The sequence below is a fragment of the Manacus candei genome, unplaced genomic scaffold, assembly GCF_025592945.1.
Source record: "Manacus candei isolate 608988 ecotype Guabito, Panama unplaced genomic scaffold, ASM2559294v1 h1tg000084l, whole genome shotgun sequence".
NCBI lineage: Eukaryota > Metazoa > Chordata > Aves > Passeriformes > Pipridae > Manacus > Manacus candei.
In genome coordinates this window covers 713859-739949 of record NW_026138132.1, presented here as the reverse complement: position 1 = coordinate 739949, position 26091 = coordinate 713859, and the positions used below count along the sequence as shown (strand labels likewise).

General features: G+C 51.7%; 2 protein-coding genes across 4 annotated transcripts in view; one reads left to right on the top strand and one right to left on the bottom strand.

The window, feature by feature from the left end:
* The window catches only part of NSD3 (nuclear receptor binding SET domain protein 3), a 36660-nt gene extending 20529 nt beyond the window's left edge, over positions 1-16131 (bottom strand). The window contains exons 1-8 of one of the 3 annotated variants that reach the window (XR_007908410.1): positions 15842-16128; positions 9550-10277; positions 7203-7271; positions 6584-6743; positions 6023-6177; positions 4734-5240; positions 3825-3951; positions 534-634 (exon numbers count right to left, since the gene is read on the bottom strand). Coding sequence is in view for 2 of the 3 variants with exons in the window: in XM_051811984.1 (XP_051667944.1) it covers positions 534-634; positions 3825-3951; positions 4734-5240; positions 6023-6177; positions 6584-6743; positions 7203-7271; positions 9550-10233 (1803 nt within the window). In the remaining variant the exon portion in view is untranslated. Of the gene's footprint in view, positions 1-533; positions 635-3824; positions 3952-4733; positions 5241-6022; positions 6178-6583; positions 6744-7202; positions 7272-9549; positions 10278-15841 lie in introns of all 3 variants that reach the window. The other 2 variants (XM_051811984.1, XM_051811985.1) reach the window with 2 other exon arrangements.
* A 1149-nt stretch (positions 16132-17280) lies between these two features.
* LETM2 (leucine zipper and EF-hand containing transmembrane protein 2) lies at positions 17281-23402 on the top strand. Its single transcript, XM_051812013.1, has 10 exons — positions 17281-17550; positions 17899-18349; positions 18475-18618; positions 18947-19081; positions 19442-19645; positions 20394-20513; positions 20686-20790; positions 20910-20996; positions 21669-21743; positions 22052-23402. The coding sequence occupies exons 1-10, from the start codon at positions 17507-17509 to the stop codon at positions 22100-22102; spliced, it is 1416 nt and encodes a 471-aa protein (XP_051667973.1). The 5' UTR covers positions 17281-17506; the 3' UTR covers positions 22103-23402.
* The last annotated feature ends 2689 nt before the right edge of the window (positions 23403-26091 follow it).

Sequence of the window (26091 nt, the reverse complement as noted above, 5' to 3'; positions counted from 1 at the left end):
CAGATTAAAGGAATGCCCTGTACACGTTAGAGCTATTTCAGGAAGAAAAGGTGTATCCAGATCTGTTTTGCTGATGTCTGCCAACATGAAAGTCTGACTATTCATCTATAAAATCATTCTTAAAGTCCATTTTCAGAAGTGGTCAGATTAGTCACTCTAACTTCATTTGAAAAACAAAACCTCAACACAAACCAGCAGCTAAATCAAGAGCCAAAGGAAGGAACCTGGTGGAAATTCCATCCAAGAGAAATCACTGAAACAAACCCATTTTGCTCAGAACAGAAATCTCAAAGGAAACATGGCAGGTTCGTTAGGAGTCATCCATCATTGCGTTCCCACTTCCATAGCCTGACTGATACTGAGAGGATGCCAGTAGCAGAGTCACAGCAATGGCATTGACAGGGGGATTTCATGGAGGATAGTCCAAACCGAAACCCGATGGGGAAAAATGGAGAAAAATAAAAAGGCACCAATATAAGCCACAACATTTATGAATACAATATATTTTAACTCTCTACATGGAGGAAGCCAACCTGCTCCTTTTTGATCTTCTTCTTTGGCACAACTTCGGTGGATTTCTCAGACTCTGAGCGGGTTCGAATCGATCTTCTCTGTTGCTTCTTTTCTACAGAACCTGAAGAAGGTAAAAAAGGTTTCCATTACATGATTCCTTGTATTTCTGAGGTACAGCAAGTGTGCAACACCAAATCAACAGGTAAAGGAATGAAACCAAGACTTTGTCCTCTTTTGAATGTTTTATTTTTAAATTCAGTTCCAAGCTGTTGGCCAGCTGGTGCTGTGGCTGCAGACACACATTCTGATTCCAGAGACAGATCAGCTTCAGAAAACAGACACCAATAACAGAGTGGGACAAAAAGCTGGAATCCAGCTTAGGGCAAACAGATTTCCACAACACACCTCTCAGGCCCAGTCTTCACTTGGTTAATTTTGAACCAAGCAGTCCATCTTTGGCGTTTTGGGAAGGTAGCCACAACCAACTCCTTCAGTGAAAACAAACTAGAAATTTCAGAAGCAAAGCACAGCTTCAAGTTTTTCCCCAAAATGCCAGTTCTGTGCCCCCTCTGTGGGGCAACAGCCTCTGTCACACAGGAACTACAGCCAGCCCCCCACTGCAACACCTGCAGCCACACCAGACCTCAACGTTCACCTGAAGGCTCTGAGGCAAAGAAAAGCTCAGTACAAACAGAAGCAGTGACCACGACATGTTACTGTCGTTAACGAACGTGAAAAATGAGTTTTTTAACACGTTACCAGAGAGAACAAACTCAGATTAATGAAGATTGCTGTGGTATGGAAGGAGGAGCTGCTGGGTTTTTGGCAGCTAACTCTTTGTGCTCCAGCACCTTCAGAAAGGACACATCAAGAACCACACACACAACACTCAACACCACGGGCAGCTGTTGGAACAAGCACACACCTGGAGCTGAGAGAAAACTGGCACCTGAGGATTGCCAGTGAGCTGTTGGGAAGCATTATTCTTGGGTTTATGTTTGGGGGGGAGGTTCTCCTAAAGAAGACACAGCTGTGAAATACTCCGTATTCTTCCAAGCAAAACTGGAAACTCTTGGGAGCAGGAATCAGCTGCGCCAGAGCTGTAAGGAGCTGTAAACCTGCCTGGTCTTGTCAGGAGATAAAGTATCTAGAGAGCTAGGCAGGCTTGAACCAGACTAAAAGAAAGCCTTGCAAAGGACTCCAGAGAAAAGAATGAAAATTGCTCTTGATGCATGGGTTGAGCATTTTTCTCACAGTTGCATGGCTCCGGAGCAGGGCAGTAACTAAACTATCCAGCTGGAAAAGTTATTGTGTTACAATAATTGTATTTCTGAGGGGATAAATTGTTTTTCTTCAAAGGAAAAAACTTTTAAAGCATACTAACTAATTAATAATAGCAATTAGCTATTAATAATTTAGAAATTAATGACTCAGGTCAACACCCTTCCTGTTTGCCCACATGTAACTTCTGGTTCCAATGAGCCCTATCCCTTCAGGGACTCCCACAGCTGCAGTGGGTCTCCACACCAGAGCTGGGAAACATCTTCTGGCACCTCAGTGTGTGGTCAAAATCCCCTGAAGCAGCTTCAGGTAAACTCGAGCAGGTGCAACCAAACAGTTCATGTAATCAAGAAGGGATTTTCTGCCTTTGCCACCTCACTGCAGCAAAGGAATTAAGATCAAGCCCTGGACCCGAGAACTCCAGAACCAGCACATCTGATGTTGGCTGACAGCAACACTGATCAGTGCAATGGGCACTTCCTCCTCTTCCCGCTCTCCAAGGATCCAGTCATCAGTTCCACAATGCTCCTGTTTTGATCCAGAGTTTCAGGACAGATGTTGGACCAGCCCTCTGCCTTGCTACAGATAAATCTAGTTCGGTGTCTGTGCAGGCCAGAGGCACTGGGGGTGCTCAGGGCTGCTCTCCCAGCAGCAGATTTCAAGCAACAGAACTATTTTCCCAGCACTGTGGAATTCTGTGCATCTAACTGAAGGTTATCAATAAGGACTCCCAGAGTCAGTCTGGGAAATACTTTACCACAACGGGATTCTGAAGTTCCAGTGAGCTCACATTTGAAAAAAGGACTTGGCAGTCATGTTCCACGAGAGGGGACCAATAACTGGACTTTGGAAATGGCTTTGAGAGTGACTGTTTGGAGTGTGCACTGCAGGAAAGCTCAGGCACTTACAGGGTGTTAGCAGGTGGAGTGTCAGGTATCCAAAAATCCTAAGAAAATGAAAAAGGAGAGGCTCAGAATTCTCACCCCCTGTGTCTGAGGAGCCTTTGGGAAGGTGAAGCTTTTAGATGCCAAGAGAGAGAAGCAGAACAGTGATGGCCTCTCCTGCTGCAAGGCAATTCAAGCAGCCAGAGCAACTACAGCTGGAAAGAACCACCACTGTCAACAACAGCAGGGGAAACTCCAGTCACCCAGGAAATCTGGAGTACTCAGCCCCAAACAGTCCACAAACCAGTGCCTGTCAAAGAGCCCTGCCTAAAAACTACACACAGACAGGACCTGCAGGGTGTTTGCAGAGGACTCATGGACACAAACCACTGAGGTTTCTGACTCCAGATCTCATTTATTTCATGTTTGGAAAGGGAGGAATAACCAAACAGACGGATAGTTAAAGCAGAAGTGACACCTGGCAACATTATGAGATTCAAATAGCTCATTCCAGGCTTTCCTTTTTCAGGCCCAAGTTCCATTACTTGCTTCAGTGGTTCTTCTCCCTCGGAGCTGATACTTCAAAACTCAGTGCTTTAGGATGGGGCCCCTGAGATGCCTTCAGAGGACAAGCACTGCCTCATTTGGCTGATGGAGTTAGTTGAAGCAGTTTTAAAAAAATCCCTGTCCTTGAACAGGCCACGCAGGAACTCAACAACAAAGCCTAGGGAGCCCCATCCTGAATCAGCCATTCCCTACTGAACTGTGCCACTTCCCCAGTCTCTTCCTTTGATCCCAGCTCTTGTACTTTACATTTGGTGCCACGAGCCATGGCAATACCCTGCTAACACACATCCACTGTGTTGTCTTCTAAACCAGCTTGCCATCAGCTCTGCACAGGACATCCATCCTCGAGTGTGTTGACTCAGACTGTAAGTTGCAGACACAAAGTTCAGAGGCCAAACCACCAATCCCACCCCACAGCCGTGCTGTGTGTGCTGGGCTCACCGCCTGTGCCATTAGCCATGCCTGTTACAACTACTGTGTAAACAGAAAGACATTAATAATCATTTTTAAGTGAGGAGAAAATGCTGAATTTCAAGGCTGAGGGCTCAGGTTCAGACCAGCACTCCGCAGTTTCCCTACCTGCTGACCCAGAAGTTGTCTCAGGAGAGGATGCATTTTGCACTGCTGCTTTTTCACTCCTCTGAGCCGATGAAGAATTAAGTTTCTCTTGTCCTTTGACGCTTATTTCTGTTTTGTTACCAACTCCCTTGAAAAGAAAAAAAAGGAAAAGGTTATCTTCCCCTGTGTGTTGCTACCAGGTAATAGATCTGCCCTTGAATCTCAGAACAGAAACAATCAATGCTCTCCAACCCAACACATACACAGGATAAATCTACTATGGAGTCACCTCCCTGCAGAACTTTCCACCCCTCTCGATCTCCCCTTACACACAAGGAAAAAAAAATTCCAGTGACTTTTCTAAACATTACCTTCTCTATAGGGCTTAGGATGAAATAAACACTCTCCAGGTAGAGAGGCAGAAGAAGGAGGCAGAGAAATAGTCCTAAGCCTTTTCCTTACACTGACTGTGGGAAGCTGCTGTGCACCTGAAGGAAGCTCAGAGGCAGAACTCAATTTAAAAGTCTGTTACACAGAATGTAGTTATCACTTTTTAGTACATTATTAACAGTTTTGTCATCTTATCTGTTTCCCACAAAACCATTGATTTTAAGACTTCCAGAGAATTTCTGGATTATTTCAACTAGGAAGCTGGAGTGAAACAGCTTTAATAATTTCTGGGTGTTGCAAACAAAACTGTGACCATCTGTAAGGAGCTGCTCTGCCACCAGCAAAGCAGTTACTGCCAGAGGTGCACTGAAAGTGGGGTTCAGTGCACTGAAAGGTTCAGCTGTCACAGCTGTTAGATTTAATCTCTCCACTGAAAGGAACATGGATGGTGAAAGCTTGGTGGACACAGTTCCAGCTCCCCAGTAAGGCAGGCTCGGGATAATTCAGGAACGAAAGAGGGTCACCACACCAACCACGTACCTTGGTGGAATAAACAAACTGATCGATGAGTTTTCCATCCCCAGCAGCATTCTGAAGGGCAAAAACCTGTTCAATTTTAACAACCGGAGACATGTTACATTTTTGCAGGTCCAGGTTGTGCATGGTTATTGAAGCTGGGAGGGATTTCCTGGCAGCAGCTGTTTTCCAAGCGATTTTCACGGGAGGTGCCTCCTCCTCCTCCACACTGGACTGCCTCCTCTGGCCCTGTCTCCGTGCCTCGGCGCTGGAAGGGGACGATCCTGCCACCACGTTGGCGTGTTCCGGCTGCGTGTTCAGCGCCGGCTTCGGCCGCCGGTTCTTCTTGGCCTCGGCTTTGGAGGCAGCAGTCTTTTTGGCCTTGGCCAAAGCCTCCTCTGGCTCTTGGTCTATGTAAATGAAGGTGTACTGTTCTATCCTCTCCTCCCGGGTCATCTTCAGTGCCTTCTCAGCATGGGCAATGCCAATGTCCCACTGAGCTCGCTCCCTCTGCGGCCTGGGCTTGCGGATCTTAAGGGACAAGGACAAACAGTTGATTACACTGAAGACTTTTGCCACTACAGCACTTCAAATGCAATCCCAAGGGTCTTTACAACTGCCAGGCAGCAGATTGAAGTTTGCTCTCCGTTCACAGGGTATTTTTTGACAGATGGACACTGAATTCCCTGCTCAGAGTACAAGCAGACACTCAAGCTGGATCATAAGACCATCACAATTAAGTGTCTGCCCTGAGTTACGACTTCACTAAAGCCAGGTATGGGCAGTATTCAATCTATAATTCCATTATGAGACAGAATTCATCCTAACTTAGCCACTTTTTCAATCCTCCTTATTTTTCCATAAACACTCTTTTCTTTCCACATCAATATTTTGATCAGCATAAATACTGACTGAAGCAGTTCATCTACACAGTAAGTAATTCCTATAGCTAACACTTCCTTTCCAATACAACAATGGGAAAGGAACATATCTGCTAGTATTAGGGGTTGGAATAATGTCCTTAAATGTATTTTCCAAAGAACAGGCTAATAATGAACACATAAGGCCCTGTTTCTATTTAAAATGCTAATATGGATGTAAGATTATCGCCAATGCTGCATGAGGAGCCAACAAAGCAGGTTCAGCTCTCAGCCTTTTCACATGAAAGTCATAAGAGTATGGAAACATTTCCATGATCTTTGTGAGAAACACTCCTGGCAGTGATAGTCAGCCAGCCCTTCCCAGAGCAAAGCACTGCAGAGTTCCAGAGCTGCAGATGACACAGGACTCCCCACAGCCAGTGCCCCCCATACCTTCTGCTTCTCGGAGTGGTTGCTGGCTTGCTTGGCAGCCTCAGCCAGTAGCTGCTCGTACTGTTTGTGCCCCTGGTACTCCCGGACGCGCTTCTCGTGCACCCAGGCCCGCTCCGGCTGGTTGCTGAAGAACTGGACGTGGTATTCCCGGGCACCTGAAAGGGAAAACACCCGTCAGCACTTGTGTCAACACTGCTCTGCTTGTTCAGCTTGAGCTTTTCTCCCCCCCACAGCTCCACTCCTGCTGGCCGAAGTACCTGGCTGAAGTGCAGAAATCCAACGGGGCTGGATCCAGAACAGTTTAAGGTGGAAGATCAGCAAACCCTGCCCTCACTGAACACTCTCTCACTGACTTGAGAAAAGCAGAAGCACCCGTGCACAAGCCCAGTGTGCAGAGGTTCCTCTGCAGAGGTGATTTACCAGATGCTAGTTCTGGGCACGTCAGGACTGACCTGTTCAGCATGCACAGAACTAACCCCGCAAGGGCAGTGCAAAGATACTTTTAACACAGGAGCAGCTACAGACACAGGACACACTACAGCAGAGACCTTCCTCCCTTACCTCTTGTATTAATTTTGGTATGCACATCAAGCTGGGGATCACGGGACACCATGCAAGGCCACCACGGGTACGTCCCCACCTTGGACCAAACCAGATCGCCAACCTGGAACTTGACGTCATGGGGGGCTTGTGTTGGAAGGGACGGCAAGAGCTGCTGGACCTGCAAGGGAAACACCAGATTAATCCACAGGAGGGGACTCAGAGCACTCAGAGATGCACACAGCACCTACTGGGACCTGGTGTTGTTCTCTCAGGTATCTCTGGGGTTCCATAATCCAACACGAGAGAAACATTTCTTAGACTCATGACAGAAAGGAGCTGCACACAGCTGGGATTTACACAACACAGGCACTGACAAAGCAAGACACAAAAGAGCAGCCCCCACCACTACCCCAAAAACACCTCTGCTTCCTAAATTGGTTAAGAATGTTGCTTTTCAGATAAAATGAAGCAATAAATCCAGTACAATGAGAGATGCATTAATGCAGCAACGATTAGTAAAAGCTTCAAAGAAATGGCAACTGATTTATCACACAATTTAAGGGATCAGTGGAATAAATAGTCAAAAAATAGTAGCATTCTTTAAGTTCCAAAAGTGTTAATTGGTGCATGTACTAACCGGGGCTTCCTCCAGCACGGCTTCTTCTCTTGGTCTCTCTGAGGGCGTGCTAAGCCTCTCATTTGGTCTCTAGGAAATGGGTAACAACGAAGAGAAAAAAGGAAAACAAACACAAACAAGGTAAGGGGACAGTAAAACAACACAAGATAATAGTGAAACCAGGCAGAAAAAAATTAATCACTGAGAGAAAGGCAACCATGAACCCAGAAAACATGACCATGGCGATTCCTTGTGCCCAATTCAAAACACAGGAACATCACAATCAAAAAATACCTGTTTTCCCCTACACTATTTACATTACAATCACACCTGCATACAACAATGCTCTCCTGTAACAGGTGACAGAAGAACATACACTCAGGGACAGCAAATCCAAATAACTCTCCTCCTAAAATAATACACAGCTTCAAAAAACCCCTGAGAACTACATGTGAGGATATCCACAGTAACGTGGCGAGTCCCACATAAAACACCATTTACCCTAAAGATGACAAAGTTACATGAAGATGAAGTCATGCAGTGGAAAGCAAACTGGTGGGAGGACAGACCTGAGACTGCCCCAGCCAACTCATACTGAAAACCACCAGCAGAAAACCCTGTTCCTGTCACAGCACTCTGTGTCTGGGACAGGGGTGGGTACCATGAAACATTTATTGCAACACCACCTTTGGAAAGGGAAATGGAAGCCATGAGGAGGACAAAAGCAAGACCAAATGACACAAATGACTAGGAACTTGGAATCTGAGGGAAAAGGTTTTAGTTCAATCTGAGAAAGACAGCAGGCTGGAAAAGACAGAAGATTCCGTTCTTGTGATGAGCAGGTAACAGCAGCCAAACAGAGGAACAGGCACAGCTGAAGCTTCAGGAGAGAACAGGATTTCCTGGTAATAAGGGGGACAGTCTGATGTGGGGTGACAGAGTCTGGAGGGGAGGCCAGAAAGCAAGTACAGCCCAAGCATGAGGGAGATGCCACTTGGGAAGTGCCTCCTGGCAGCAGCTGCCAGTGGGACACAGCAGCTCTTCCAGTCACCTCACAGGGGCTCCAACAGCACCTCCAAGAGCAAAAAACTCCTGTCCCAGTGCAGCCACGGATGGCTCAGATTTTAAGTGGACAGTCCATTCCAAGTTTGAATGATAATGTTTATTAAGACCTTACTGAGCTTCGTTAGTCAACTATGATACTCAAACGTAGTAGATGCTCAAAATCTCGACACATCATCAACCTGGTGTCTGGGAGAGTCCAATTCCCAGGAGCAAGGTGGAACAGTTATAAACTTGTAAATACTCCTGGTGAGGGTGTGGATGTGAAACCAGCCCATCTTCCATTGAAAACACTGCCACCACTATCACTCCATCAAGCATAGGACTCGCTCCACCAGATCAGAGCCCTGATCCCTGCAGGACAGGATCTCCTCCCAAACCTCCCGAAAGCAACAAGCACCAAAGGCTTTTTACAAGAAACTCAGCTATGTTCTGTAAGAGCACAGCCCAGCCTGTGCTGGGCAATTTCTGTCCTGGCTGGATACAACAACTTCCCCATTCCGGGCACTCGCCAGCCTCTCTGCCACCCGCTCCTTCAAACTGGGAGAGGCAGAAACCAGCACCACAGAGCAGGCAGGAACAAGCAAGAGAAAGGGAAACAGAAGTACCGAAGTAGCTTATGAAACAGAAAGAAAAAGAAGGAGAGATCAGGGAGGTAAACTCGTGTCTTTGCTTCCTGGAATCTCAGTTAACACCACCTGATGTACATCCCCTGGATGTGGACAACATGGTATAAAACCTGACAGAAACAGGAACAGAGAGCAATACTGAATCTTCCCAAAGTGTGCTGAGTCAGCTGGTACTTCTCATTCCCCTGCTGTTTTAGAATACTCATTTTTACTAGGTCTGCCTATGCTACACAGCTCTTGGTCTTGTACACCACAATATTTAGAATATCTTTCAAAGATTAATTAAATGTCACAGTGCTGAATATCCCCCAGTAACCTGACTTTCCACTGAATAATCCAGCACTATTTTGAAAGGCAATTTTAGGAACACGTGTGCTTTTCCCAAAGCTCCATCTTCAACACTGGCCAGAGCACAGCAAGCTCTAACCATGCTAAATCATTGAATAATATTTAGAAAATAATATATAGCCTTTTCTAACGTTTATTTTTCATATGCAGTCTTTTAACCAACATTGTGCTGTCCTACAAACACAGCTCCTGGCAGCCTCCTCCCGAGGATCTGAGGAGTAAGGAAAGCTCAGGACTCAGTGTGTGCCCAGCCAGAACCAGGACAAACCCTGCCGGGCTCCAGCAGCACTACCAGGGGTACAGATGGCTGAAATTAGCATTCCACTTACATTTTGCTCCTCTGGTTCTAATTTTGGAATTTTGTGCGACTTGCGCTCTTCCGACCGGGAAGAGTCGTGCTTGCTACTTTTTTTCCTTTTCTCTTTCCTCCCCTCGTGTTTCGCCTTAGCGTACTCCCTCGCCTGCACTTCGTTCAACAGGTCCCCGCACAGGGAGGACTCAAACAATTCCCTGCCGTTCTGGATAGTTTTGGTTATTTTGAGTTTGATCTCTGGTGAGCCAGTCTTCTTTGGAATCCCCACTTGTGGAGCCGAGGGGGGGGCTGGAGGCGGCGGCTGGGGAGGGGAAGGTTTCTCCAGAGCCTCGTGCGGCCTCGCGTTGGAGTTCTCCATTTGGTAATACTCCGGGGGGCTGAAGTTCCTGACCGCCCCAAAGCCGTTGGCCGAGCCGTTGGGATACTGAGCGTACGTCTGGTATTTGGCCTGGGGCTCGTACATGCCGATGGCCGGGGGGTACCCGTTGGTGATGGGGGGCAGCTCCTCGGCCGTGGGCGTGGGGTACTGGAAGCTTTGCTGCAGCGCCGGTTCGTACGGCGTCCGGCCCCCATCCTCAGCAATGTCACTGCTGCCATCAAAGGCCTCCTCTTGGCGGATGTTGGCGGAGTCAATGAGTTGAGGTGGTTGCTGAATTGTGTTTCCCATGATCCCTTGCATGAAAGAGAAAGAGAAATCCATTGTTCTGCTCCAGCATCCTTAGCTTTCCCTTTTTCTCATAGGGCCTAGAGGCAGGGGAAGGGAAATAAGAAGTCAGTGTAAATTAAAAAACAATAATTAAGCAAATTAAACTGTTGAAGAAAAAAGGGATCTTGAGACCAATGTCCCACTCTCCACTCAGCAACCACCTTCATGTGGATTTAGAAGACTGGTCTTACTGAGCTTTTAAAAAGGGTTACTGACACATCTTTCACATGACCACTTTCTTCTTTTCCAAGACATTTAATGAAATATCAGAAGATGAAATATGAGTGCTCAAAAACTGAGCCCAAGTGTCACAAAGTCAGAATGGTGCCAAAATCCCACCACTCTCTACAGCCCTCCCAGTTCTGCACTAGGAAGGGTTATTTCAACATGAAGCAGCTGGACAGCACTTTCACCCTCCAGCACACAGGAGACACAGAGCTCTCCTGACACCACGGTCACTGCAAACTGCATGAGCCAGAAACACCACCTCAAACAACAGAGGAACCTCTTTGCCTCCTCCCTCTCTGATTCCTTGCTAAAATTCGAGGCATAAGTAGCCCTTAGGCCAGGAGGACCTGAGCCATGGGCTGCTCTGACAATGGCACAACGTAAGCAAGTGGGTCACTCCACCTCAGCTGCTGGAAAACCCCCTCATGTCCTGCAGCAGCCTCAGATGAAGCTGCCCAACCTCTTCCCTCCTCAGAAAACCAGAGCAGAGTTTGCACTCACTGGCTCTCAGCAGCTACATGAGGAGGGTTATCCATGTCTCCCTCCCACTTTGTTTTAATATAAAGCACTATGTGGTTCTGAGCCTCAGCATCAACAGACCTCCAAAGCCTGAGGTTACTCACGGAATGAGATTCCAGCTGAGCACTGGCATACACACCTTCAGAGTTCCAGTGCATACTGAAACACCAAAATCCAACTAAATCAAAGTTAGACTTCCAAAACTCAACTGCTGGCTCGGAGAAGGCGTTGGCATTCATCTAAAGCAGCTCAATGTTCAACAAGAAGCAACACACAGTGACCTGACCTGCAGGTAAGAAACACCTGTTTGCTTCCCACAAGGTCAGTTCAGCCCTTCCAAAGCAAACACAGCCCCATGGTATTTGTTCTGCCTGTGTGGGCACACAGGAGGGTTACTGTGCCCTGTAGGTCTGGGTTTGAAACAGCATTAATGCGTCCCACAGACACTTCTTCTAACAGGGATCTCCACAAATCCCTGCCCACGTGGAATTCTCACCCTCCCAAAGCTATGCATCTCAACACCTTAGCTGAGAGCTTTCCATACACAGGGAACTTCCCTCCTCAGAGACTGAAAAAAGCAACTGAAATTATAACAGGAACAAGAACTTGATCAGATTTGTGATGCATATTCTGGGGCCTGCACACTCAGATTAAATTGATGTTTACATTTCATCTTCACTGCCCTGTGACACCAACTCGGGGCTCATTTGTCACTTCATTTGTAATTAAGACGCTCACACCAAAGCACAATAACCAATAACAGCACAAGGCTCTGCAGCAGAATTCACTCATTGCAGGAACTTTTAAACCTCAGGGCTGTGAAAGCATCCCTTCCTCCACAGCTCTGTAGAGCAGCCACCAAACCAACACAACTGTCACTGTCAGGGGACGTGGATCTTTGGGGCAGCACGTGGGATTGCACAGCAAGGTCAAAAACCCCAAACCACGCCCGTTCTGGGAAGAGGAAGTAGAACTGTTTGTACTATTTACCACCAAATTGTTACTTTGCATTTGCCAAACCAAAGAGCAAACAGCAGATTTCCCACCGGGCTTTATTTTTAACTAAACCCAGGTTCAATCTTTTTTCATTTCTGAATAGTTATTAAAAAATCTTGTCTTGAGAAGCTGTGACAGCGTTCCAGGCACATCCATGGCTGGCAGGGCAGAGTCCCAGCTGCCAGTGCAGCTCCCACAGGCACTGGCTGCAGAGGTGGCTGTCAATGCACTTTGTTTTGATATGTGACAAAAGTGTGGATTGAACTTCAAAACACTACTTATACGGGATTTAGGCGCTACCAGTCAAAGAATATAGCTCTGATTTTCTCCTTTTTCACTCCTTCTGGAGCTCACCTGTGTCACTCAGCCTTGGGGCCAGTCTGTGCTGCACAGCTGGGACACCCAGGCCCGAATTCATGCCTCAGTAACTCGCTGCAGGCTGAGAACCAGGCCCACAGCTCCACTGAAGTGCTCTCAGCAGCCCCAAAGCACCCGAGGCCACTCTCCTCCCACAGCTCTGACATCACTGAGAGCTCCTTCCTGCCCAGTCTCTCCCTGTCATCACTGTTAACACACCCAGACTTTCCCACCCTCCTGCCTGCCCCAAACTCTGCTGCAGTGGATCAGTTCCCAGACGCTGCCCAGGGAAGTGGCATCTGGGCAGCATCAGTGAGAGGACAGGCCCTGGAGCCACCCAAATAACAGCACACAGGGAGGAATCCTGAGCTACAGCACTCTCAACATCCAAACCTAAGGAAGGATTGCTTTGCATAATCCCTCCAAGCATTAATGCAGAGAACACCCCACTGTCACTGAAGAGAGCTGTCCCCCCCAAACCACAGGGGAATGGGATTTCCAGCTGATCTCGCACAAAGGTGTTCCAGAATAAATTCTTCTCACTACAACAGCAATTACTCTATTAACACACAGCATCAGCCTCCTGTGAGCTGTACAATTTGGCTTCCAAACATGACCCACAACAGATATTGGACTGATACAACGCTGGAGCTCGACAGATAAACAGTTTCATCACTTCCAGGTTTACAGGAAATGGACACTTCACAGCAGCTGGAAACAACATGGAATCAACAACGAAACAACTTGAAATCAACACCTTCAAAGCTGCAACTGAATTTCTTAATGAGAGAAAGTTTCCTCTTTAAAACTGCGTGTCCTTTCCCAGGGCTGACAGGGACACAAGACTGTTTACAAACAATGAAACTACACAGGGACATTGCTTCAGTAAATATTTTCCTGTTGCCCACGTGAGAGTCACAACTCAAAGTATCAAAGGAAAAGGTAAATGACATAAAACATATAAGCAGTACAGGATAGGGCAGGTCAGCCCAGTAGAGCTCTTCCTTAAGTGAACACTGCTGGTTTCACTTCCCATTCTGAGCTTCTGAGCTCGACTGAGCAGAGCTTGAACAGTCAGTTCCACCTCCGACAGCGAGTGCTCAGTCACGGGAAGGTTTCACAGAGATTATGGATCCTCTGGGTCCCCATTTTCACCAACAACTGCACTCCTCTAAAGCAAGTTTTAGCACGAGAATTTTGCAACTTTGCTCTCAGAAAACAAACCTATAGTTCTCAAACCTTGCTCTCGTGCTGCAGGAGACTAAATAACAGATTATCAAACAATTCCAGCCCCACATGATTGCAGCTTTTCTTCCTCCCAGAGAGGGAGTTCCGTGGGTTTGGCTGAGGCTGGCTGTGGCCACAACAGGGAGAGACACAGCAGCTACTGATAAAAGTCCAGTACAGACATATTTTAAACCTTTTTTCACCCTTTTCTGTTGACAATCCCAACGTGGGGTTACCCAGTCACAGGGAGGTGTTTTACAGATGGCAAGTGTGTGCTGTGAGGCAGGACCTGGCCTGTCAGCTCCCTGAGGAGCTGGGAGCTCTGCTGTGAGTCAGCCCTGTGTGCTCAGAGCACTGTCACTGCCTCATCACCCTGAGCTGGGCTTTCTATCAACAGGCTCAAAAGCAGAAGTTCTGGGATATCTTTATGTACAAATAGCAACTTAGCTCCTCTCCACACAGACCTAAATCAGAGAGAGTCAAACCTCTGCTTGTATCCTACCATCCCTCCTTACCCTCCAGATGTTCACTGCCATTTTCTGTGCTGTTTCACTCCCAACACATCCAACCTCCACTCCTCCTGGTCCCCTCAAGTACCCAGTCCATGCAGCAACTGCTCTCAGTGGCTGCTCACTGCTGCAGGTGTTTGACAGACACACAAACAGAGCTGCCTGGCTGGACAAGCCAGGCTGGGCAGGTGTTTGAAGTGATGCAATCACTCCTGCCCTCTGAAAACCTTAAGCCTGCAGTTCACACACAGCCCTGCACCTCCCTTCTCCCCAGAGCTGAGCATTCCCAGTGCTTCCAGTCACATCCAACACCACCCAGAGGGACACTGTTATCACCTGGAACAGCATCCTGGGGTGTTGGAATTGTGTGAACTGCAGAAATAAACAACTGTTCCTACTGATCCCTGGGCCCAGCCTGTGCCATCTGCTTTGTCCCCCTCTGCTCTGCGTGTCCTTAGCAAATCCCACAGGCAAAACTCTATTTACACACACTAACACAACACCAAGTTTTCACTTGCACAGGATTCCTTCACAGGAAACCTGCAGCCTGTGGATTTCTCCTGACTCCAGCTGGACTGAGCTGTCCCTCCTGGCAGACAGTGGAGGTGAATCAGAGGCCTCTTGACAAACCCTAAAGCATGAGGTGAGGCTGCTTCCCTGTGCACCTTTGTGAAGGTGGTTTGTGTTTGGTTTTTGAATGCCAGAAGAAACAGTCACGTCTGCAACTGGGTTTGATAAGGCCACTTTGAACAAGTTTCCCACAGTGCCATGGAAAGAAACAACTTGGCCAGCAGAGAAAAGGGGTTTGTCTGGAAAAGGAGCTTAGAGACTCGTCTGGTTTGAGAACCGCGGGATTCAAAAGGGAAACGTGGAGCAAAATCTTTGGTTCTTCAGGGAAAGTCACAGGTTGAGACTGACATGAAACCACAAGGCAGATCTCTGGCAACACCAAACACTGTAATGTCCTGGCAGGCTGTCACATACCACAGACAGGGCAAGAACCACAACATGTCTCATGAGAATCACCTCAAACTCAGGCAAAGCTGCCCAACTGAAAATTGCAAAATAAATATGTTTGTATTAAAACAAAACATACAGCCTTTGACCATCATCCTCCACTCTTACCCTGTACCTTCATAAGGCAGACAATCAGGTTTTGGAGCAAAATCTTTTCAAGCAGCTCATTAAAGCATTTAATAAAAAAAATCTACCCACCAAAGCATTCACTGTTGCATCTCTACAAAAGGCCACTAAACAGTCATTAAAACAGACTTCAATTTTTCCTTCAGCTATGATTACTGGCTACTTCATGTTGTCCTTTGGGTTGGCTGGTGTATACACAACTACGTTATCTTTTTTTTTTTTAACAACAAATTGCACTGAAACGAACGAGTGTATTGACACCTAAACAGAAAGCGGAGCGAGTCCACAACAAAGTGCAGCACAACGCAACAGCACCGAGAAAAAAAACCCAACCTCCCCCCCCAAAATTCGAGCAACAACAACAAACCCGCGAACGGCAAACCCCTTTTCTCTGGGGGGTGCAGGGGGTCACCGCTTGGGTGGAACGCCGAGTTTCTGCCCCGCAGCCGGCCGGGGCTCGGCCGCGGGGCCGGAGCGGGGAGAGCGGGGCCGGCCCGGGGGGGGACGCGCGGGGGTCCCCGGCCCTGCCCGGGGCCGTGCCCGGCCCGGCGCCGCCGCCGCTCCCGCAGTAACATGGCGGCCGCGGCCCCTCCGCCCCGGGGCCGCCGCGGGCCCGCGCTCACCTTCAGTCACTTCCATTCTCACGGCCCCGCCGCGTCCGCCCGGCCCCGCGCAGACAAAAGGCGGCGGCGGGGGCGGCGCGGGGCCTCCGCCTCCTCCTCCTCCTCCTCCTCCTCCCGCCGCACCAGCGAAGGCCGCGGCGGAGCCCCGGCCTCGATTTCCGCGCCCCCGCCGCTGGCGCCGGGCTCCGCCCCGGGGGGGGAGGGAGAGAGGGAGGGAAGGAAGGCCGCCCGCCCCCAGCGCCCGGCGCGGCCGAGGGAGGCGCTGGCGGGGCCCGGCGGGTCGCGGCCGAGGGCGGGCGCTGGCGGCGGGGGGGAACGTGCAGAGCGGCCGCTGCCGGTGCGGCCCCGCCGAGCGCCTCCGCCTCCGCCCGCCCCCCGCCGCCGCCGCACCGCGCCGCCGCGCCGCGCACGCGCCGCACGCGCCCCCATTGGCCGCCCCGGGCGGCTCCCGCCGCGGGGCACCACGGGAGATGTAGTTCGAGGGGGGTCCGGGCTCCTCGGGACAAGAAACACAACTGAGGAGGGTCCCCCAGGGACCACGGAGATCATGAAGAGTCTGGAGCGTCTCGCTGATGGGGAGAGAGTGCGGGAGCTGCGCCTGGTTAGTCTGGAGAGGAGAAGGCTGAGAGGGGTTCCATGAATGCATACACGTATCCCATGAATGCATACACATCTCATCAATCCATACATATATGTCATCAATCCATACACATATCCCATCAGTCCATACACATATGTCATCAATCCATACACATATCTTGAAGGAGATGGTTCCAGACTCTTTTTGGTGGTGCCCAACCACAGGACGAGGAACACTGGCCACGAACTGTAGCACAAGAAGTTCCAGCTCAACACGAGCTCCCCAAGAGATCGAGCACGGGCTGAGTGGCGATTCCCAAATGCTGGAGCTCACCCTGGGTGGCGATGGGCTGGGCTGGAGGGCAGTAATAAAGGGAATGTAAAGAGCGGTTCTGCTCGCTGCTGCGGGGACCTCCCTGAAGGCCCGCGGGAGCATCCATGTGCCAGCCTCCACAGGAACAGGAGAGCTTCCCCTCGTCCCGGCCTTTCGAGGCTAAGCCCCCCCAGCCCAGGGCACGGTCACGGCCCAGCTGCCATCGCCTCCCGCGCCCCCGTGACGTCACGCGCGACCACCCGCCCCACGATGGCGTCACGCACCCAACCCGTGACGTCACCGCCCACCCGCGCACCGCCCCCGTCTTCGCGCAGCCAATCAGCGGCTTCTTTTGAGGGCGCCTCCGGGTCAGGCCCTGCCCCTACCCCGCTCCCATTGGATGGGCCTTGGGCAGGGCCGCAGTGCTGCCTTCTGATTGGCTGACGCCGAGCGGAGGAGCGTGGCGCAGCGCGATGGCGTGACCTGCGTGGGGACCACAGAGAGTGGGGGGGCGACGGGTCAGAGCGGCGCGCGCGGGGCAAGACGGGACGGGCGGGGGAGGCCGGGAGGAACGCGGCCGGCGGTGAGGGAGACCGGGACCGGGACCACCGGGATCGGGACCGGGGAGGGGCAGCGCGGCCCCGTCCCGGCGTTCCCCTCGCTCCCGGCAGCGGGACGGGGATGGGTCCGGCCGGGCCCCGCCGCCCCCCGCCGCCCCCCGGCCGCTGCCGGGAGTGAGGGTCCCACCGCCCCCCGGTCCATCCAGCGCAGCCATGGCCTGCGGCTGTCACACCCTCCTGGCTGTGGCCAGGGTCAGGTAAGCCCCGCAGCCCCTCCCGGGGGGGTCTGGGCCCTGTGCTGGGCTTAGCCGCGCTGGGCTGGGGGTGAAGATTTGGTGGTTGTTTTTTTTTTTGTTTCCAACTGGCACGTTTTATCCCGTTCTGTTGGTAAAAGAGCTCCCGGGAGGCACTGTGGGGCCTTGGGTTATTCTCCCGCAAGAGAAGGGTTGTTAGCACGGGACGAGTTCTCAGTATTTCACCTCTTGCTGAAGGATCTGTGTCTCGGCCACAAAATGAGTTTCACAAGTTGATCTGGCGCTGAGAACGTTTATTTGGGGGTGACGCCTCGGCCTCCCTGCACTGTTCTCACTGAAACACCTCTCCAGTTTCAGGGGCTCCCATCTCCTCACACCCTCCAGCCCTTCCTTCTCTCCAGCCCTCGCCCTCGTCCAGCTGGTGGATTCCCAGTTATCCTGGACTTCCAGAGACTCCCAAGCCCCTCCTTGGGCACTCCGTGCCCGCCTGGGCGCTGCCCTGCCCCGCTCACCTGCCCACACCCTGCACACCTGCCCCTGCCCGCGGCGGCAGCAGCAGCTCCGAGGGGAAGCTCCGTCCCCCGGGAATCCCGCGAGCCAGGGAAGCAAACCCGCCCGAACGCCGGCGAAACAGCTCGTGGAGGCTGCCCCGGGGAAGAAGCCTCTGCGCCAGAGAGTCGTGGATGAGCTGAAGCACTACTACCACGGGTTCCACCTGCTCTGGATCGACACCAAGGTGGCTGCCAGGATGGTGTGGAGGCTGCTCCACGGGCAGGTGCTCACCAGGAGGGAGAGGCGCAGGGTAAGTGCCACAGCACCCGGCTAAAGTGGTGCAGTAAGAAGTTTAGCTGCTCCTTTGGACACATTTTGTGTGTCTGGCTGAGTGATAATCTCAGGATAATCTCTGCTGTGCTCTTCTCTGGACAGTTGCTGAGAACCTGTGCAGATCTCTTCCGGCTGGTTCCCTTCCTGGTGTTTGTCATTGTGCCCTTCATGGAATTTCTCTTACCTGTGTTCTTGAAGCTCTTCCCTGAAATGCTGCCCTCGACGTTTGAGACGGAGTCAAAAAAGGTTTGTGTCCTGCCTGAGGCTGTGGAGTGTGTGCACAGCTCCTCAGAACATCTGTGCAGCTGCACAGAGCTGCTGTTCCCTGGAAGTGAGGATCAGCCTCACCCACGTGTCCGGGTCAGACATTCCCAGCTTATTCCTGAGCTGAACAGCAGGGCTGGGAGGTTGTGCTGTAGGGAGCAGCAGGAATGTGCACAGCAATTCCATTTCCTACAGTAACCAAAGCCTGGTGCTTTCAGAACCGAAGTCTTATTTCATCTCTTTCCCAGAATCCCCTCCCGCCTGTTTTCCAAATGGAATTTCTAATTATGCTTTATTTCCCGGAGTGAAGGAAGAAAAGCAGAGGAAGAAGCTAAATGCAAAGCTGGAGTTAGCAAAGTTCCTGCGGGAGACCATTGCAGAGATGGCCAAAAGGAACAAAGCAGACACAGGACAAGGGAAACAGTTCTCCTCATACCTGCACGAGGTAGGACAGGCCGTGCTGGGGGTGGCAGCCGTGGGCAGAGAACACAGGGTTTGGACTGGGGTTGTGGAGAGGTTTGGCAGCACAGGGCTGCCCTGGCAGGGGCTGGTACCTGGGTGCCTCCTGCAGGTAGCACCTGCTGACCCCGCTGTCAGAGCTGCACTCACAGGAATTCCCATCTTGGAACAGTGGAAGTTTCACCCAGTGCCCACTCCAGAACAGTTTCACTTTGACTTTTAACTGTATCACCCTGTTTCCATCAGAGACAGGAATTCCAGTGTGAGAAGCGGGAAGAGGGAAGGGAAGGAAGGGGGTTCCCAAAGGGTGATCCTGCTGAGGTTTGGCTTTTGGCCCTTGGTTCAGATCCGTCACAGCGGCCACCAGCCCAGCACGCAGGAGATCGTCCGCTTCTCCAAGCTCTTCGAGGATGAGCTGACCCTGGAGCACCTGGAGAGGCCACAGCTGGTGGCTCTGTGCAAACTGCTGGAGCTGCAGCCCATCGGCACCAACAACCTGCTCCGCTTCCAGCTGCTGCTCCGGCTCAGGACCATCAAGGCAGATGATGAGGTGGGTCTGAAACAGCACAGAGGAGCTGCTGGGTGGAGTGTGTGCTCTCAGGCTCTGCCCTCTGAGCCACTGCTGGCTTCAGGTGTGTCCCTGCCCTCCCACCAACCTCTGGGGTGAAGTTTAATAGGAGTCAGATCGTCCCCATCAGAGATCCCACAAGAAAACAGAATGAGAGTTCTTCTCCTTGCACCCCTGCAGCCTTTGGGGAACCGTAACAAAGGTGTCACTGCAGATATTGTCACTGTTTAAAACATTTCATTCTGGAGTCATGCTAACTTGTAAAAAAGGGAGGTTCCAATTCTGGAATGAATATTGTATGGGAGCAGCAGATTTTAAACAACTGAATTCATTAGGAGTTTATGTCAGTGTATAAAGTGGCTGGATTTATTTAGCCTGGGGAGGGCCAAGGGTCCCCTTGTGGTTTCCAGCTGCATAATGGGGTTATTTAGAAAATGGAACCAGACTCACAGGTGCAGAATGGAGGGATAACAGGTAATGGCCATAAGTTGCAGCAAGGAGAACTCCAGTACGATAAGAAAAAGAATTAAAATCGGTGAGTGTGTAAACAGTAAAATGAGTCATCTGGAGGTCGTGAAATCCCCATCCCTAGAGAGGCTCAAAGCACAGATGGAAAATGCTGAGCAATTCTGAGCAGGAGCTTGGACTGGGGACCCCCAGAAGTCCCTTCAGGTGCGTCAGGGGCTTGGCTGACCCCGAGCGTGGGTAGGAAGGTTCCTGTCCCTTGCAGATGATCGCCAAGGAAGGGGTCGGCGGGCTGAGCGTGCTGGAGCTGCAGAGCGCCTGCAGGGCCCGGGGGATGCGCTCCCTGGGCGTCTCCGAGGAGCAGCTGAGGGAGCAGCTCGGGCAGGTGAGTGTGCCCTGGCCTGGGCTGGTGGGACAGGGTTCCTCTGAGGGCACATTCCAGGCAGTGGTCAGGTGCAGCAGGCACAGCTTCCTGACAAAGCACAAAGAGTGCTGCATAAATAAGTACCCACACAGAGTAATATGAAATAACTTTTCCTTCTGTTTTCCTCTGACAGTGGCTGGATCTGCATTTAAAGGAGAACGTCCCCCCTTCTCTGCTCCTGCTTTCCCGTGCCTTGTACTTAGTGGACATAAAGCCACAGTGTGTTTCCCAGAACAAGGTGTGTTGTTTGGTTAATAGCTCAACCATTACCCATTATAGAAATGAAGGACTGTGACAGGAATCTTGTTCTTTGATCCTACAAGTGGACTGAAGTTAGGTCTCTGTGTTCTTCCCCAGACAGGTGAAGCTGCTGGAGTGGTGACATCCGTGCTTGAAGGCCAGGAGACCCTCCTGGATCCTGCCCCTGTTGTACAGGGAAGGAAGGTTAGAAAATAGCAGTCTGCAGGCTGGAAAACGTGTGTAGTGCTGAAATTGTTGGGATCTGAGTGTGAACAAACCTTTCCAAAGCTAGACAAAACCAGTGTTTGACACCATGGCGCAGAGCACAGTCTTGTTTTTCCCCCAGGAACCTCACAGCTGCATGTTCTGACTTAGGAGACAAGGGATCTCCTGTGACACAACTGGTCCCCTTGCTGGGAACAGCTGGTTACTCAGTGCCATGGTACTGGCTTCCAGCCAAGGAGCGCTCTTGAGCTTCTAGTTTGGTTTAGACCTCAACCCAAGTACATTTAGCTCAGAGAAGATGGTTAAAGGGGACTTGTTTTAACTCTCCTACTGAATTTGGGCTCAGTTGTCCAGGACAAGAGGAGCCAAAATATCTAGAGTAAGAAAGCCAGAGCATATGGTTCTCAGCATCAGGCTGCAGTGAGCTCCTTAGATTAGTCCCAGCTGATAAAAGCAGGAATTAGAGAATATCGTATCAACTGCCAGAAATAGTTCCACATAGTTAAATTGTGCTGGGGAAACAATGGGAATGCCAACACAGCTTTCACAGAGTGAGCAGGGAACAGCCTTGCTCAGAAGGGAGAAAGGGCTCTACAGGGTCTAGCCCCTTCCAAGAGGGTTCTGTGACTTACAGCTGCTTTTTCCTTAAAGGGTGAAGAATTTGTGTCTCAGCCAACAGAGAAATTGCCAGTCTCAGAAGCGTCAGTGAAGCCTCCCCCACAAGAGGTGAGCTTGTCAGAATCCTTATGTAAAAGTATTTCTGCAGTGATTACCTTCCTTCTGCCCATTTTCTTTCTGTGAACATTTCATTTCAATTCAGCTGCTCATGTGCACATCTGGGATGCTGCTTAGGGCAGGTTTGGGAGTCCAGATGGACTTTTTTATCTCCTTTAACCTGAAGAACTTTGCTCTTCATCAGCTGTTACTCTGCAGAGCAGCTTCCCATGGTAAATGAGAAGACACCTGCAGAAAAGATTTTGCAGTTCAAGAAACATTTGCACTGCCTAAAATCTATCCCTTTCTCTTGCCCCTAGACCAAAATGGAAGCATCCCAGGGCAGCAAGGCCGGTGCCAACGGAGCCTAACCCGGAGCCAGCACTGGGAGGGAACAGCTTCCATCTCCACACCTCCTGCAGAGGGAACAGGGATTTCCCAGGAGGCTGCTCTACACAACAAGGCATCAGTAGCCCTCAGGGGCCTCTCTGTCTGTCCCAAGCTTATTAGCAACTAGGCCAGTGCTGTCTGGATGGCCCCAGCTTCTCTTTTGTACTGGATCCCTCCCCCTGCCACTTTTAACTTATGGTGTAAATATGTTGATAACGGTGCTGCTGTCTGTGCTGTTCCTGAGCAGGTGTTTGTGCTCCCAACCTTAGCAGAGGCGGCTTTTCATGTCAGAACAGCCTGGGCACAGAACAAGCTGGGCTGGGGGGCCAGCAAAGCCTGTTCTGCAGTGTGAAATCCTCTGCAGGAACATCCCCCCCACACACAGAGCCAGCAGCTTGTCCTGAGCATCACAGCTCAGGCTCTTGGTCCTGGTTAGGGTGGTCTAACCAGTGACCAGCACAGAATACAATGTGTGGCCATTGTATTTCACCATCACATTTGTACCGAGGAGGATAACTACAGGAAAGGAGGGAGCAGCACTCCTCGCTGCTGTGGTGGAGCTGAACTGCTCAGAAAGACTTCAGACCTTGCTGGACAGGAGCAGAGCAGTGACAGGAACAGCCTCCACCCGTGAGCATTTGCATTCCCCAGCGAGAGCAGTGCTGGTGCCACACACTGTGACAGAAGCAGACTTGCACTTTCAGGATCCCTCTGGGTCATGTGAGGGAGCAACCCAGGACCTGCACACAGTTCCCAAGCCTGAAGGCTTGGTTAACCCTTACCAGGCTCAGAACTACACACCAAGTGCTGTCAGACTCGTACTTTACAAACCGGCTCCTCACGCGCTCCAGCAAGGACTGAGGTTTTGCCAGACTCTCAGAGGATACTGAAAAGCTGTTTTTAGCATTTGTTAGATTTTTTACTGTCCTATGTAAATGCTTGGAAATTACTCACATGGATTTTAAATATGAATATTTATACTTACTGTAAAATTAGATTTGGTGCTAAGTAGAATGAAATGTCTCTTCCAGAGGTCAGACAGCCTTTAGAACAACCCGACTCAGAAAAGCCAGTTCTCCAAGGCCAGGTGTGAACAGCACTTTAAACCTGTGACTTCAGGCTCCTCCAGTAACGCAGAACCAGCTGTCAGGTGTTCTGTGTCCTTAGCTCTGTACCTGCAACCCCTCCTTGTTCATCCAGCCCGTCCATGGTGCTGGATCTGTGTTTAATAAATGGGAACAATTGTTATTTCAATAAAATAGCCCCCTTGCTGTGGAGTCACTGCTGCCTCTTAGTGCAGGGGGGACGGTGCTGGTACCACTTGTCTGTTGAGCAGAAACCTCATCTCCTTGATAATCTGAGTTGTTTGGACAGAACCATGGCCTGGCATCTGCAGGGCCCAGAAAGGCATTTCACCCCACAGGGCTGGGCACAGGGCTGTTCAGTGCAAGATTTCACTGGAATGAGAGAGTGGAAATAAAAACACAAGTCGTTTCTGTGTTATGGCTAAAGCAAGTGACTGGGGAGATGGAATGCCTGAGTTAAGGTGAGCAGGAGGGGCTGTGCGAGGGGAAATCTCCCCGTTTGAAGCACAGGAACTGCTCACAGAGCCAGCCCAGTTCACTGTGTGTCACACAGGGATGTCACAGGCAGGGGAAACATTGGGCTCTGCTCAGGTAAGCTGGGAGTAACTGGGGACAGGATTTCTTGAAGTGCAAAAGGGAAGAGGCAGGGAAATAAACTTGGATAAGCTGTTGCTGCAGGGCTTGAGATGCCCCCAGACAAGCTGTGCACTCAGGAGCTCTGTTACCTTTGGGTCCCTGAAACTGCTGTGACAGGGAGAAGCCAAACCAGTGGTGTAGTTCCAGGAGAAGCAACCAAAGGGTACCCTTTACCAAAGGGTCCCTGATGCAGAGCCAGGGCTGGAAACCTCCCCCAAGAGGGGTGTGGAGGGTGCTGGGCACCGGGAGCACGGATACCTCACACCTGAGGGGATCGATCCCAGCCCCACACCGGCTCCTACAAGCCACAATCCCATTACTGTCGATGCTTTTCCAGCCCTGCCACACTGCCCCGACCCCGTTGTATACTCACCATCACCATTCCCAAGGGAGGCGTTTTCCCGGGACCGCGAGCGGTAATTCGGCTGTGCACGAGTCGCACCAGCCCAGCCGAGCTGGGGGCTGTGGAGCAGAGGCCGGGCTGTGCCTGGCAGCCCCCCCGACCACCCCATCCCGTGTCCCGGCGGGCGTGGGGAGCTCCCCCGGCCAGCGCCGCTGAGCGCCGGCAGGTCGCAGCAGCGCCCGGTGCTCGCTCGAAGAGCCCCGAGATGAGATGCGCTGCTGGGAACGCACCCGGAGCCAAAAGCCTTCAAAACAGACGCAGAGAAACTCGGCCGCCAGCAGGCGAGCACCTGGGCATGGGCAGGAGGCGAGGCCCTTTCACAACCTCAGTTACACCAAAAATCAAAAGGTCTGGAAGCTGGGGCTCGCTCTTCCTTGGATTCCCCGTGGTGACCCCCAGCTCCGTGGACGAGCTCCTGGCTCCATGTTCAGCCTGAAGTGATCACAGGTTGTGGCAAAGCCTCCCAGGGGAGCTGGGAACGAGAGCCAGGTGGAGCAAGATGAGCCCAAAGCAGTCCCAGGCCACTTAACACACCCCTGAACAAACCCATTTTTCAGATCAAAAACCCCTACACCCCCCAGCTGCCCCCCTGGCCCTCTCAGGTCGTTACTACCACAGGGCTCTCCAGGGGGCTGTGCCCGAGCCTTGGCTCTGCTCAGTGTGTTGGGACCCCCAGACCCTGCAGGCACACAAAGGGGAGAGGCAGAAGTTTTGCTCCATGACCCCCCGAGCTCGGGGAGGAAACGACCCCCGTGGAGCCCCATAAATCATGAGATTCTGTTCTGCAGTGCTGGGCAAATGAAACGCTGCAGAGATCCAAGGCTGTGTGTGCTTTGGCGTGAGAAGAGCTTTTCCAGCCACGCTGGTGCCAAACACCTTCCAGTCTCCCCTCAGCCTGGAGAACTGGCTCCTCCACCCTTTGTCCTTTCCCCGGGGCATCCCTGTGCTATCCCTGCTCCCGACCCAGAGCCAGGTTTTGTGGCACTGTGTCAGTGCCATCCCACCAGTGCCAGGGCAGCGGCAAGTCGAGGATTTCTGCTGGATGCTGGTTGGGAACGTCTCCTGTGCCAGAGCCAGCCCCGGGCCTTGCGTCAGCCTCTTCCCCAGAAAGCTGCTGGGGAAAGATGCCCCGGTCAGCACTTTTGGAAGAGATTAATATTCAGAGGGAAAAGCAGTGATTTAGCACAGCCCAAGCACAACAAAGGCTGGGATTTACAGCTCCCGGATCCCAGCGCCGCATTCCTGCAGCACTTCTGCCTCTGCTATAAACGTGTAACAAAGGAGACGGAGCTTTATCCGGGCCTAAAGTAACGTGGGACGACGGCCCCGGCACCAAACCCTGCGTGGAGCGGGACGGGGTGCAGACTGCAACGACCCCAGGGTGTCCCCAGGGGACATGTCCCACTGCCCGTCCTGCTGCCCATCCTGCTGCCTGTCCTGTGCAGGGCAGGGCCCACGACAGCAAGGGTTTGGGGGAGCCACGTGCCCCTCGCGCTGCCCCCGCCGCAGCTGCGCACATCTGGCTCTGGCTCCGCTCAGCTGTGGGTGGCCGGGGCTGGAGCCCGACCCGGGGGTCCCGCTGACCCCACAGCTGGGTGGGACGGGGGGACTGGAGGGCGGCCAAGGGGGCCGGGGCAGTGATGGCCCCCAGGCTGAGCGGGAGCAGGGGGCACTCCCCACGCACCCGCTGAGCCCTGCTCCGGGCTGCGGGACCCCGCGCCAAGGTGGGATGGCACAGGAGGTTCCTGCCATGGCTGGCAGCGGGACAAGGCCCAGCTCAGCGCTGCAGGGAAGCCACGTCCTGGCCCGAGGCCAAGAGATTGTCCCGGTCCTGCACAGCCTGAGG

Bases quoted from the DNA above. Each gene is read 5' to 3' on its own strand.
- LETM2 (XM_051812013.1), top strand. From the start codon at position 17,507: ATGGCCTGCGGCTGTCACACCCTCCTGGCTGTGGCCAGGGTCAG. The intron at 18,350-18,474 runs GTAAGTGCCACA...TTCTCTGGACAG, and splicing joins CCAGGAGGGAGAGGCGCAGG to TTGCTGAGAACCTGTGCAGA. The intron at 21,744-22,051 runs GTGAGCTTGTCA...TCTTGCCCCTAG, and splicing joins TGAAGCCTCCCCCACAAGAG to ACCAAAATGGAAGCATCCCA.